General features: G+C 41.9%; 1 protein-coding gene across 1 annotated transcript in view; it reads left to right on the forward strand.

The window, feature by feature from the left end:
* The first annotated feature begins 313 nt into the window (after positions 1 to 313).
* The window catches only part of nrxn2b (neurexin 2b), a 511829-nt gene continuing 497346 nt past the window's right edge, over positions 314 to 14796 (forward strand). Inside the window, exon 1 of the mRNA XM_041030969.1 lies at positions 314 to 743. Coding sequence (XP_040886903.1) covers positions 329 to 743 — 415 coding nt within the window. The 5' untranslated portion in view covers positions 314 to 328. The remainder of the gene's footprint in view (positions 744 to 14796) is intronic.

Raw genomic sequence — 14796 nt, forward strand, 5'->3', positions numbered from 1 at the left:
GTAGAGAAGGGGAAACTTGGGAACTTTGAGCATGACAAGGGGGTTAAGATTCCTGTGTTGGCCCTTGTGGCCTCTGGCCCTCTTCAGCCTGCTCAGTACAGTGAAAATGCTGGAATTTGGTGGGGCGCCCGGCCAGTGGGCACGCTATGGGCGCTGGGAAGCTGGATCAGTGGGCGAGCTAAGCTTCAGTCTCAAGACCAACATTAGCAAAGCCTTGGTACTCTACCTGGATGATGGAGGCAACTGTGACTTCTTGGAGCTGCTGATTGCCAGTGGGCGCCTCCAGCTGCGCTTCGCCATCCACTGTGCTGAGCCGGCCACTTTGCACATGGAGACACGGGTGAACGACGACCGCTGGCACATGGTCTTGCTCACCCGCAACTTTCGCGAGACCCTCCTGATGGTGGACGGAGAGACCAAAGTGGCTGAGGTCAAGTCCAAGAGGAAGGAGATGGCAGTGGTCAGCGACCTGTTTGTGGGTGGGATCCCACCCGATGTGCGCCTCTCTGCGCTGACATCCAGTACAGTGAAGTACGAGCCGCCCTTCCAGGGCCTGATCTCTAACCTCAAGGTCGGGGAGATGCCTCCAACTTTGTTAAATAGCCAGGGCATTCAGAACAACCTGGAGAACCTCTGCACCAAACAGAACCCGTGCTTCAATGGAGGGTTTTGCTCTATTCAGTATGGAGAAGTTCACTGTGACTGCACCCACACCCGCTTCAAGGGGAAGTACTGCAAGGAAGGTAAGGAACCATCATATTGTACTAGTGGTTATCAAGATATTTTCCCTCACAGCATGATAAATCTAACATCTGTTGTAGGTAAAAATATCCTCTGTTTGCCTGGTTACTCAAAATCTCTGTTATGTGATGAGATGTTGGAGATTTGACTCTTACCTTTGAGGCTTTTTTTGGTGTCTTTGTAGCAGCTCAGATGCCTGAGGGGTCAGTGTCCTGAGTGGCTCTGCATAGTAACATGACTTGCACAGTTCTGATGTGTATAAATTATACGAAAATAGTCTTTCCTTGACCTTTCTAAGTCTCTTGCTGAGATCATGCGTGACTCATTTCTTTGGCGTGGGGCAGTAGGATGTTAGTGTTGCAGCAGGGCTTAACAGCTGAGGTGTAGGCCCAGTGAGGGCTTAGAGGAAGGACGGTGTGTTGCTCTCTGAAAAAGCTACCCGAGGCAGACATTTTGCTGTTTCAGTCTTCTATTGTCAAAATTGCTTTTTAAGTAGTTTCTTTGCTTGAAAGATTGAGTAGTTGAAGGGAAAAAAAAAAACACTTTCTTAGGATTATGTGACTCATACCAGAGTTTCAGACATGGCACAGGTGCTACTTTGAATGTGACTGGGATTTCTTTGAAAACAATACTTAACATCAAAGGTGCTGAATATCTAAACTGAGTATTTCAAATGCAAAATCACACATTGTAGGTCTGCTTTTTGATGGGCTTTCTTTCCTTCTGTTCTCTCTGTCTTCTCTTTCTTTCTCCCTGTCTTCTCTCTTTCCTTCCAAGCCTATTGTCTCTGGCGTACACCCTGCACTTGCCTTCATTTGCTCTTGGGTTGTGCTCCTTGCGCTGTCAGCTCATGTCAAACTCTGTTCTGTTTTAAACCTCTGGCTCCCTCCTTCACTGACACATCCCATTTCCATATCTATGGTTTTTCCCTCTCTTTCCCGTTCATCCATTTCTCTGTTTCTCTTCGTCCCGCAGCATTTCCTTTACCCGCCTCCTACCTTCCCTTCTCAAGGCTATCTGGGCTTTCCATCTCTCTTCACCTCCCTCCCCCTCTGTGTCTCTCCTGAGTTCACTCCCTTACTCCACTTATCTCTTTTTCACCTTTACCCGCTGTCAGCACTTCGTACTCCCGCCTCTCCTCCTCCTGCTCTTATCTCCCTCCTCTCTTTCTTTCATCCTGTCTGCATCTCCACACCTTTGCTTGTGAATTCTCTCATTCCCCATGCAGCCATCAGAAATTGCATGCTCTGTCTTGATCATTAGGAGCATCTTTTTCTGTTATATGTCCTACTAATGTAACACCACAACCTCCATAATAACAATAATTACTGGACTCAGTGGCTCCTGCCTTGTTCTGTGTGATGAAATGACTTGTAATTACTGAAATCTTCAAAAGGTAGATAACTACTTTGCCACAGTTATGTGCCAATTGTTTGAAGGTTTGCATTTTGTGGCACTCGCAGATAAGCTCTGACAGCACCCAAAAAAAAAAGACACAAACAAAATATTTTGTTCAGATTTTTTGTTGGTGAATTGCTTTTGATAGATCTGAAGTAATAAGAATAAAATCAGCATGCAGCCATGATTTAGATCAAAGCCTTTAAGTTGTTTTGATGTAGTCTAGAACAGTCTTTAACAGTCTAGCTCCAGAAACTGTATTGTTTCTCTGAGGAAGCCAAACAAAAGCACAATCCCTCATTTCTTGCGGATGAGTTCTTGCTGCTCAGAGACCCCACTGCACAGCAAATGATGTCACTGCTGGACAGCAATATAGGTCTGTCTGTCTCCTCCTTTCTCCCTGTCTCTCGCTCATATTTCACAGTTCCTTTAGTTCTTCAGGCCCCCCTCACCACCCTCACTCTCTGTGCTCTGTGTCAGATTGCTGTGTGGTTGCTGGAAGCAGATACTGCTGCCTGGCTCTTGGCTAAATTGAGAGCAGAATACCAATGCAGTGCTACAGTGACTGCAGGAAACATTTGTCCTTTTGAAATGGAGAGAGACAGTAAGATAGAGGGAGAGGATGGAGATGGAGGTAAGGAGGAGAGAAGCAGAACGAGGGGGAATCGAGAGAGTGAGCACCGGCTGATCAGCAGTGAGAAATGGAGAGGAGAGCGAGAACAAGAAAGACAGCATGAAGATATTCATTTGCTCAGTGTTAATTTATTTTCAGAGATGTTCTTTGGTTTGAGGACCGTAAATTGGGTCATTATGGCTGACTGCCAGTGCAGCGGTGTATTTATTCCTTTTATCTAACACGTGGGTGGGAATGTAAAGGTCTCTCTCTCTCTCCCTTACTTTCAGTTGGTTTTTTAAGACACTTTAGATGTCTGTACCAACAAATCCACGTCTCGCTGTGTTAGCTCCGTGGTGAAGGGCCGGTGTCAAAGGAAAGCTTGTTTTTAAAGGGCTGCTGCCTGCTCACTTCAGAGGGGAAGAACTCATCATTTCAAGGGAACATTTTTAATGATGAGATGTGGCACTCGCAATATATTCATGCGTCTAGTTCAAGATGATTCATGATGTGCTACTTGATCATTTAGGCGTTTAGCTGATGCTTTTCTTCACAGAGATGTATACACTGTAGAGAGCCTGGATTCTTGAAACGCTAACACTGCAAACAACACAAAATAGGTAGTTCAAAGATCTCAGCAACAGTTCTTTACATTAGTTTCACAGCTATACAGTTGTGATAGTCATTTTGCAGTGGAAAAAAAACACATTCAAGAGGGAGAGACTAACATTAATGTGTATGTTCACCCTTTCCCACTTCCTGCTTGTGGTATCTACCTATGCAGATAGTTCTGGTTTAACATACTCATGTTGTGAGGTCCATCAGATTTATGCTTCCTCCCTCAATACAGTGGAGGCAGGGGGGGAGGCGGGTGATATGAAAGCATTTATAGTATTTCTGGCTGAAGTAGGCCATTGTGGGCAATAATGGATTTTAGTTAGATTTTTGTATCCATTTAATGAAATATTGTTGATTTATGTGGTATTCAGTTCAGTGGAGTGGACAAAAAAACAGACATTTCTGTCTGGTTACTTTCCCCATGAACAGGCTGCCATTTGATTTTTTTTTTTTCCCAGGAAATGTACTTTACAAAGCTTTGTGCTGAGATTGAGAGCCAAAATGACATAAACCTTGATAGAGGATTTTATTCTTATTGCCCAAATGGAACTTCATTTGAGGTCCTTACAGAACTGAAAGAATTACATTTGGAAATTTCAGCACCGGTCTGTTCTTCCAGAAACATTGTTCCTATTAGTCTGGATAATCCACACAGAGAGATGTACGCAGGTTTCATTCCTGTAGTAAAAACTAGTTCCTGTAAAAACTGTTCAAATTGAGCTCTGTGGATCATTCAGAGTAGCTTTCTGCTCATGCGTGCTTTTTTAAATGCTACGAGCAACACAATTCTCTGTTTATGAGTAAAGCTGAAGTTTAAACCTGGTTAAAGAAAAACTTCATGGCTAGATTTTGAAGGAGAGATGTTTCAGGATGTAGCAGTTATTACCATTTCTGTTGAATTTAGGGATGTGATAGCAGTAAATTGATATTTTGTTGCAATATTTGCTTGACATTGATCAGCTCAAACGTAAACATGCATCCAGCGTGGCTGCCACGCAGAGCTGCAGCTCATTACCAGCCTGTTTATGTCAAAAGATGCCAAAACAGCCTTTTCACATGTGGGGTGCATGTGGGTGAGAGGCAGCACTGGGATGTGAATCACCAAAACAATAGCTAATGGCCTATTACTGAAAAACAAAACTAAATAAAATAAAATAAAATAAAATAAAATAAAATAAATAAAGCAGATGTGTTTCATAGACACTAGATAATTGTACAAAATTGCTGGGCAAGTGAAAGGTACCTGTTTACAGAGAAAGCCAAAGAAGGGGCTTTAAGAGAGAGAAGAGGCTGAATGTTAATAAATAATAATGTAAATATAGTTTGATACTGCTGTGACGTTTTGATGGAGTTGTTTAGATATGTTTCTGGATTAATGCTCAACATTTTGTTAGGATATTCAGCATCATTTTAATACCTATAACACAAATATTTGACCTTACTAAACCAGTGTAATGTCTCACCAGTCAGCTGGTATTAAATTCACTCTGATTGGCAAATGGCAGATCAAATGTGATCCCAACTATTAAACATGTTATTCTTGTTACTGTTAAAAAGCTGCTCAGTGGCATTTAGACACTGAAGTCATCTCTCAACATTAAAACCCAACATTAAAAGCAAAAACACATTATAAACCATTGTGCATTGATCAGTTCTGTTAAAACACTAGAGTAAACAAACAGTTCCATTATGTCTCAGGGATGGATGGTTGATGGTGGCTATGCTGTACAACAATAGGAGTTTTTTAAATGAAAACAACTGGACTAATATATATATATATATATATATATATATATATGATATAGCATATACTGAGAACAATACTAACATTGTTAACAGCTGTGAGAGAGTGGAGGAGAGAAACTGTTGGTTTTCTCTACCATCCTCTTTACTGATGGCTGATGTATGCTCATGCATACAAGGCTTTGGAAGTGGCAGGCTTTGATGTACACATTAGAGCATACCAGGAGAGAATGGAGTTTGACACAAAGAAGCTGCTTTCAAGTCTGTCTGAAGCAGAGACGACAAGGAAAAGAGGCGAGCTGTAACCATGTGACCTTTGCCACATTGTGTTACATAAATCTTCTGCAAAGATGCACACTGAACATCCGTGCTGTGATAGCCCATAATGCAGTTTGGAGAAATGATTGAAGTAGGAGCTATTAGCCACAGGTCTAATTTACTCCCAAAATTTTGTCTTCCAGACTTTTGAAATCCTTTGTAATGATGAATGTCAGCCCAAAGTGGAATCGGTAAAATCTGACAATTGAATATGACAGCTGAGCAGGGCTGTCACTTTTTCCAGAAATCAGGTTTGAACGAATTTGAAATGACACGCAATTCGTCCTGCCCGCATATCCTTGCATATGAATCTTGCTATCTTATCGGTGTTGGCATTTTTGCGAGCTTCCGGCAAGGAGCCTGCTGAAGCTGAGTGAGCCAAATAGCAGGCGGTCAGACGAGGTTGTGCACTTGATGTTGCTCCGTTCTTCTTCGTCCGTGGTGCTTCCGGTGGCAAGCTAGCAGGCGAGTCCGTGGATCTGTTGTCGTTGTAGTATAAGGTAGTTACTTTGTGCAGCCTTACCTGTACTTGTTACTCATCCTCCATTTTCGTAGCAAACAACGTAACATTATTACCTTAGTTTCCTGATTGGCTCCTGATCCGTTTCCACATTTGAACAAATAAAAAGTGACAGCCATCCAGCCGAGGTTTTGTAATTTAAGGCAGCTGTGCCTTAAATCTCGTCTCTTTCAAGCACAGTTTTTTTTATCCCTCTGTTCTCTTTGTAGTCTCTGTACCTCCTGTTGCGTTCATCTGAATACCACTGACCTCTCTCGGCTGTTAGCAGCCTTCATCCATGTCTGACGCTGAAGGATTTCAACAGTTTTGCCAGGTAAGGTGAATATTGTTCAGGTGAAGTGGGAGGTTGTTGAGACAGGACGAGAGGTTGAAGCTGAGCGTCTCACAGACTCATGATTTTTTTAAACTGACCTCTGACACCACAGACATTTTAACTCACAAATATTACATTGAGAAGCAAGAATACAGACTACATGGAACCTTTATGTGCTTAATGTATGTGTGTAGGTGTATCTTCCCGGCTATGATCATAGATTCTGTTCCCATTAGCTTGCATTTTGAAGTAGTTATGAGCAAGCCTTTTACTGGTAGGGCTTGTAATTAAAGCCGCTGTGTGCCTCTGTGGGCCATTGTTTTTATAATTGATGCCGACCCTGGCTTTATTCTCTGTTGACCCCCAAACGGCAGTGCAGGGCAAGGCCGCTATGAGCTCTCCAGTCAGGGTAATTAGAGGTTAAATGAATTTGTGGAAATGGCTGCTGAGATATTAATACATTCATTTATTCAACAAACTGAACAGTCTTTCAGGTGGCCGTTGAGGCTGGATTTGCACCTGACAGGAAAGCTATTGTCGTCATGTTGTTTTTGTTTTTATTTTAATTTTATCTCCCGTTCAGGCGACTTGACAAACTCAAGCTGTTAAAGATAGTAAATGCGCAAAGGCTGGACTTCAGAATCAAATGAAATCTAAAATAAGCACATACTGAATTTAATGCACCATCAATTTGATTGAATTTAATTACTTCTTATTGATTTTTTTTTAAGCTCAGATGCTGGTAATTTCCAAAGTGATGTTTATTTAGTTCAAATCTTATTTTGTCATTAAAGTGTAAAGGCAAGTCGACGCTGGGATGGTTTCAGATGTGTTTTTACTCATCTGTGTCAGGTGCATCTGATGAACAGGTGTGCTTTTTTTTGAATGCATTGAGTGTGTATCAGCAATTATTATAATTTCACTGTACATTTGGGAAGTTTGTTGTCTTAATTGAATAATTATATACAATAATATAGATTTAGGTGTGAAAATGTATATTCATGGTAACGTGACGTTGATTACAGTTATGGGAGATGATCAGCAGTCAGCTATGTTTCACATTTGAAAAATAATCTTCGCTGAACTAATCGGTTATATAACATACAATTTACTTCTCGTCTTTAGCTTGTGATAGGAAATAGTATCTGGCAGTGTCACAGAAATCTGGATGTTATCTGGCCACATTCGCTGCCTGTTCTCTGGCAGTGAAATAAACACTATATCACCATTTATGAGGAAAAAAGGTTGCTGCAGCAGCTCTTTTCCACTTGGCAGTGCCATATAGAGAAATGTTCAAAAACAGCTGCTTAGCTCATTACTGCTCACTACTCTCTAATTTACTTTCATCATCACTTTTTATTATATATGTTGGAATATATGCTGAAAATCGGAGTCCCCCGAGGAGCCCTGCAGTTAACTGGCCTGGGCCCCGCATGTCAGGAAGGCAGACCTTCTCCCTCCCCCTTAAAGCAAGAAGCCATGACCTCAGGCAGGCCTCTAGCTGCAGAGTGAATGAGTGAGAGAGAGAGAGAGAGAGAGAGAGAGAGAGAGAGAGAGAGAGAGAGAGAGAGAGAGAGAGAGAGGCAGAGCTGTGTTCAGGGAGTCTAGGCGTCAACTTCAAACACACACTGTCCTTTTTATAGCCTGTGGAGATGTTTTAACACGGTCTGCCATGAACAGATGCTATTTTCCCCAACAGGCCAAAGTAATCTGGGTTTATCAGCTGTTGTAATTCATGAACGAAGACGGCTCAGCACCGCTCTTAACACCACAACACCCATGAACTTTGTGTTTAATATGCTGTGGTTCCACATCATTTTTAGCACTTAAAAATGAACACTTTAACATTGTTTTTATACATTCAGAGAGAAAGGTGAACGCAAACACAATGTTGAAAATAACTTTTCCTTTTATTGCCTATGAACATTTTGTATATTGATATGAGGAAAATCATATGAACAGTTCAGAGGTTTATTGTACGTAATTACATTTCACAGTGAAACAGGGAGCTGTGATTAGAAATAGGTATATGTTTCTAACGGGCGTCATTCAGCCATTTTAAACTGTGAATACTTTTTAGCCATGAACATGGTATAATGTCACTGACTCCATGGAAACTATCACTGGCACAGTACCTAGTCTCTACTTCACAGTGGTATAGTTTTTATTTTTTAGATAATTTTCTTACTTCCTGTTAGAAATCAGTCAAACGTTCTCTCACCTTTATGGAACATAGTGATTATTTTCTTATCAGCTTTTCACTCATTCCATCCTCTGCCACGGTTTGAAATCCTGAAAGTTTTAGCCGTATTTGTACTGAAAGAAAAGCTCTTCTTAGTCTTTCAGTTGTAATATCATATTTCCTTTGGGGCAAGAAATCATTCCATCAGATTTTCCATCAAATTTGACCTGATAGCACAACATGCAGAATATAGGAATGATGTAAATGATGCTGAATGTTATGGATGTAAGGGTATGCTATACATAGTATTTTAAATGAGTAAATGTGAGTTGAGTGAGGCGGGACATTGAATTTTAGTGGTAATAGTTGGGGTGGGGTGGTGACGGAACGGGACTGGGGGCAAAGAGCAGAGGACGCCAAGGAGACTCATACATCACGGTGATAATTGCGCTCCCCACTGGCAACCGCAGAGGGAAGAGGCGGAGGGAGTTGGTGCTGAGTGTGTGTTTGGGGAGGGGAGGGGGCTCACTGCCTGATAATTGAACTCCCAATTAACTTGTCCTGTATACATAAATAAGTATAGTGCTAATGAGGGGGCTGCAGCCTTTAAGGCCACCAGAAGAAGTTCCATAGATAACCTTATCTGCAACACAGCTGACAGAATCCAAGCCATGTCTTTTTGCCTTCACCAACCAACTGCACTGATAAAGTCTAATGAAGACCCCTCCGCTTCAAGTCTCCATTGGATCTGATTGCTGAGACTTTGTTGGAGTTAATCAAAGCTGCTGCGTTGCATTTTTGCTGCTGTGTGCTGTTGGGACTTGGTGTTTGTAAAGTGGCTGTCGTTATCTTTCTATCATTACAGGGCTCTTTTTCCCTCCTTTCCTCTCGTTACCCAATAAGCAATTCCCTCAATTTCACTTTGTGTTGGTTTGTGCCCTTCGGGCACAGATGGGAAGACTACGGAAATAATTTACTAAAGTGTAGTGAAGTTTCAGTGGTACAATTTTTCCCCTCAAGTCACAGCAGTAATAAAAGTAATAACAGACTTAATTATAGAGTACTTATCCAAAGAGAGTTAGTGAGTCCATGGTAAATAAATGAGAATAAATAAGGCTAAGATACCAATCAGAAAATGTACATAAGAGTAATAATAAATAAAGAATGAGAAAACTAACAAAAAAAAGGCAATTGCTCAAATAGTGGAAATTACTGAAAAACATCCAGTACTTAGGAAATAAATTGCATGTTTCTATATATACACAGAATTAAAAACTCTAAAATAATATTAATATTGTAAACCACAAATAAGAATGAAAGCTAAAGGGCGCCCTTTTAAAAGTAATCAGGAGAGCAATTTCTCTAAGAAACCCTACTCAACGACAGTACTGAGAGTTTTAAGGCTTTTTTGCTTGTACAATAACAGTATTAAACTCCTTGCTTTGGCACCTTTAGAGTGGTACAGATTCATTTCCTTGCTAAATGACACTTTAGTAGAGTTAATCCAATCCCATGATTAAAGGACTGAACCAAATTCTAGTCGAAGGACAAATTCAGCCAGTGAATATGAAAATACAGGGAAACCCCTCCTCCTCAGTAACCCTCCTACTTTTCCTCTTTGTCAGCCTTTGTTAGTTATGTATTTAATAACTGTCTGTTCCTCGTCTCCTTCTCCTCTAACTGATCTCTCATTCTTTTCTTTTCTTTTTTCCTTCTCTCAGCTGTGTAGTCATGGGGTTTTTTTTGCTGGCTGAACAATCCCAGGTTCAAAGGACACATGCTCCTTGGCATCCGTTCTCCTGTTGATAGATTCCCAGTGTTCTGGAACAGACAGCGAAACAAAAATCCACCATTTAATCATAGATGCCCAATATTCCTCAATTCCTCACACTTTGATCAGAGTACACATATGCATCTCATTCTCTCTTATTATGCTGTCTCCTTATGTCTTGCTTTAACGGTTTTGAAAAGAGTGGCCATGTATTAATGTATACTCCAAACAACCAATTCTAATCCAGCCTGTTACATAACCTGGTGTTCATTGCAATTGAAAAAAAAAAATAAAACAAACAAAAACTAAAAAATCCAGGAACAGCTGCTCCAGCTGAGAGGCTTCCTTAAGTCCCTAATCCCCCAATTCCTCCCCTTTTTTGAACTGTATGAATACTTTCATGCAGATTGCCTCTCCTTGTAGATGCAGAAAGCAAGCATTAATGGATTAGAGTGTGAGGACTCAAAGGACTCGGTGAGTGTTAAGCGCACTGAAAACATGTTTGTTTTGACTTGTATGATGCAGCGGGGGCTGCAGTGTAGGATGTAGGTGGGATAGGTGCAATCAAGCGAAGGGCTTCCAGGGAGGGTGCCAATCTGATTTTTCCAGCCCACCACCTTCACCCTTTTCTCAGGTGAGTCTTTACGGGCTTGAAGGTCCCTGCCAGCGTGATCAGCCGTCACATGCAATTAAAGCTAGCTCTCTACCCCTGCTGTCACTCTAGCGGTGGAAAAGTGAGCGAGAGGTCTGGCTCACACATCCCCGTCACACGTCACTTGCCATCCATCCCCTGCTATCGCTGAGCTGTAGGAGGAACAGTTGGCCCAAAACAAACAAACAAACCAAAAAAAAAAAGCAGTCTGTGTGTGAAGTTCCCCCAGTAAGTGCTTAATGTGTTGGGGTTCTGCTGACCGTTTGCCACTGCAGCATCACCATGTAGTTCAAACATGACACACAACATCTACAGATGAGAGTTATTGATAGTCTGCACACTTGTATGTGACAGTACAGGATTTGTGTAAATAATATATAAGAAAAGCGATGTGGATCTCGTTGCAATACATGCATTACAACACATGGCTGGAGTACATCAGACAGCTGACCAAGCAGCGTCAGTGTCCTAATGATGGCGCGTCAATGGCTTTAAATATATACATAGATTTTTGAATATCCGCTGCATAGCTTTATGCAATTAGGCTTTGTTTTCTTTTCTTTGTTTATGTGTGTGTGTATTTGTGTGTGTACTACTTGTGTACGCTGTTAATTAACAGACAGGCAGCTCCCCAGAAGATGCAGTCACCAGAGAAGGGAGTATTATCAGCCGCAGTCAGTCAGACGTGTTCCGTTTCAGTATCTGCTCCTTCATCCTGCCGTTTGTCAGCTGACTGAGGCACCTGCAACTTTGCACTTTATTAAAGTCATTTTTTGGACTTTAGATTATACCCAGGCTTTTTTTCCCCAGTGTTTCCTCTACAGGTAGAAAGAATGGAAAAGTTAAATCAATTTTGCTTAATGTCCACTTCTAATTTGTAAAATAGTTTTACTGATAAAGAAGAAATATATAATAAAGGAGTCCTTTAGGGTTAGTTGTAATTAGTAGATCATGTTACACCTCTATTCATTAGTGGACTGAATAAGGTATGGGAATCCAAAGTCACAATATTACATAGTGTATACAACAATAAGGGACACAGGGATACTGTTTCTGTTTGCAAGGGATGTGCATGAAAATACAACTTTGTAAGAAATATCTTTTCTGCATGATTGAACATAAAAGCTCTGCACTGTTACCTCCGGTGTTCTTTTCTAGCCTTAGTCAGATGTATCGTTATGTTTCACTCTGATAATGTAAAGTATTACTCACACTTTTTATTAGAGCGTTTTGTAATCATGAAAGAAGAACGCAAATGTTAGCGGCCCCATTTCCATCCCATAGCGTTTTACAGGGGATGTTGTAAGCGAGAGTATTACGATACTTAATAAAACACATGCATTCATACACTTACATAAAATATTTATAGTTTATTTCTTTTATTGTTTGATTATTAGTGCCTGATGCTTCTCCTGTCTACACTGTAGTGTTATGTTTGCTTACAGTCTGTATCTTAGCAGCTACAGCAGCTGCATTTTCCCACTGGGCTGGACAGTAACCATTCTTGTGTCAATAGTTTTCGGGGGTCACCGGTGAAAGCAAATGACCTAATAAGTTTGCAAGACAGGTCCCTAGATGTTATGTTTCATAAGACAGCAAGCCAGCCTGTACATTACATTTGCATTGACATATGTTCATATGTGAATATGTGTTTTTGTCAGGGCCTCTGCACTCTAAACCTCAAGGAATCAAATCTAAGCTTTTTTTTTTACTGCACCTTCATGTGCAAGGATGTAGAAAGAAACTCAGCAAGGAGGTCCATCCCTGAACACCCCATCTCACCCGATTGCCCCCTCAGTAGCTGCATACTGTTAATCTCAGTCAACCAGTTTAGCTCTGTAACCCCAGGCTACTGGTGAAAATGATGACTGACTGGATTGTGACTGATAAGAGATCCATGCATCAGGTGACCACCCCCCGTGGCCCTTTCGTGGACTGCTTGTTTGTGCATTGAGTCAGAAACAAGACACACAGGGAGGCAGAGAAGAAAGGTTGGGGGGGAATGGAACAGCAGGGAGAAAAACATGTGAAAGCGCGGAAGAGAGTTTGGATCGCAGCGAGGCTCGGTGCACGCTGCTGTCAACACAGACTGTTGGAAAACCTTCAGCATTCCTCGGCCCCTTTTCCCCTTCTCGGGATTCCACTTCAATCAAACACCTGCCAGCTGAGCTTCAAAAGAGGACTGTAATCCCCCTCCCTTCACCAGCCAGAGACCCCTGCTACTGTAATGTGACAATATTGATAAGTGGAGTAGAGAAGGTTCTGACACCTCCTGCCGTGCCCCGTAGCCCTGGCTGAGCATATGACTTGAGCCTCTGTCTATACGGGTGCAAAATACCCTGCTCTGCACTCAGCATGTGAAGGCGAGGCCGTGATCACGACGTGTGGGACTCAAATAGGCCTTTGGAGACTACCTAAAGGAGCTAAGCTGCCATCACCGCTGATTTCTGCACAAACAGGGCTGCGTTCAGTTTTACTTTATAGATCTCCTGTGAACCGAGGTGGTTCTATGACATTTATTTATTTATTTATTTATTTAGCCTTCCAGACAGACGGGACCACCTATGGAGTTAATACAGCGCTTGCGACACCAAATTACTAGGAAATGAGGTCTGATTGCTGATGTGCCTGCTGCTGTAATGCCGTCACTCAAGTTGCAAGCTGTTTGTGCTTGTGGCTCATCAGAGCTGTCCCGCCTAGCAGCTAAGTGAGACTTGACAACATCAAGGATAAAACTTCTGCCTTATTTATTTAATTTTTACAGTACTTCCAATTTGACTCAAACGTTTTTTTAATGAAATGACTCTTTATCGAAGATCGGTGGTAATCTGACGCAGTCTGACCAGTTCTGTGAGAGCATGGGGAAGAAAGCGAGAGATCTGGGGGGAAACTGCAACATGATTCTCTTCCTGTTCTCACTGAGTAAGCTGCGATTAAACTTGGCATGTTCTTTGTGCAGGGCCGTGACCTGGTGAATCAGCCTAATTTCTCTACCCGAGTAGAGACGTGTTGTACAAAAAAACAAAAAAAACAAAAAACAGGGCAGTGACAGATAAAGGTCACAAATAAGATGGCCAGACTTGTTCGAGCTGAAAGGTTGAGATAAGCAAACGGTGCCAGCAACGCAAGAGTTTTGCCAAAGGTGGAAGCTCATCAATCATACAGCAGAGAATGAGACACAGAGGAGAGGTTCAGATGGAGCAGAGAGCACAAAGATGTTAAAAGAGTACTTAGGCTAATTGGTGGACAGAACAACCCTGCGTGACATAACAACATGGCAGAAGTAGGGACGAAATCATCCAACGCCTTAAGAATGGGCTTATGTTTCTAATGGATTGCCCAGGGTGATATTTGTCAGGGAAAAGGGAACAGCTTGAGGGACACACTGTGAGTGCTTAGGGGGCGGCACATAGTGATGCCAGCCTGTAGATTGAGTGTCTGCGGGAATGCATAGAACTGCAGTCAGGGGATGCATGTGGGGAGAGTGTGGCTCTCAGTTTGTCTCAGTTGTGAGACTTTCAGCATGGCTTCTGTGTCTCACAGGCAGGTTGACAGATGGTATGGAAATACTCCCCCCCCCCCCCAAAGAAAAAGGAACAACAAAGAAACCTATAATAGGATTGTCTCTCAGTGTGTGTGAAGATGTTTCACCTTTTTCTCCCCTGTACACCTAGTTCCCACGCTGACACAGCTAATGTTGCACCACACACACATCAACCTCAATGACAGCTTTCAGTTTCATCAGCGTCAATATGATAATACGATAATGCGATGCAAGAAAACAGAGTATATTTTCACATTCTGGAATGATTATTGTAATTATTCAATCTTTGCATGCTTTTTGGAGCAGTCATCACAACATAGCACCGCATTTATTTATTTACAGCCATCCTTCTCAGCAACAGGACTTAATCACACATTTCCATA

Source organism: Toxotes jaculatrix, chromosome 23, assembly GCF_017976425.1.
Source record: "Toxotes jaculatrix isolate fToxJac2 chromosome 23, fToxJac2.pri, whole genome shotgun sequence".
NCBI lineage: Eukaryota > Metazoa > Chordata > Actinopteri > Toxotidae > Toxotes > Toxotes jaculatrix.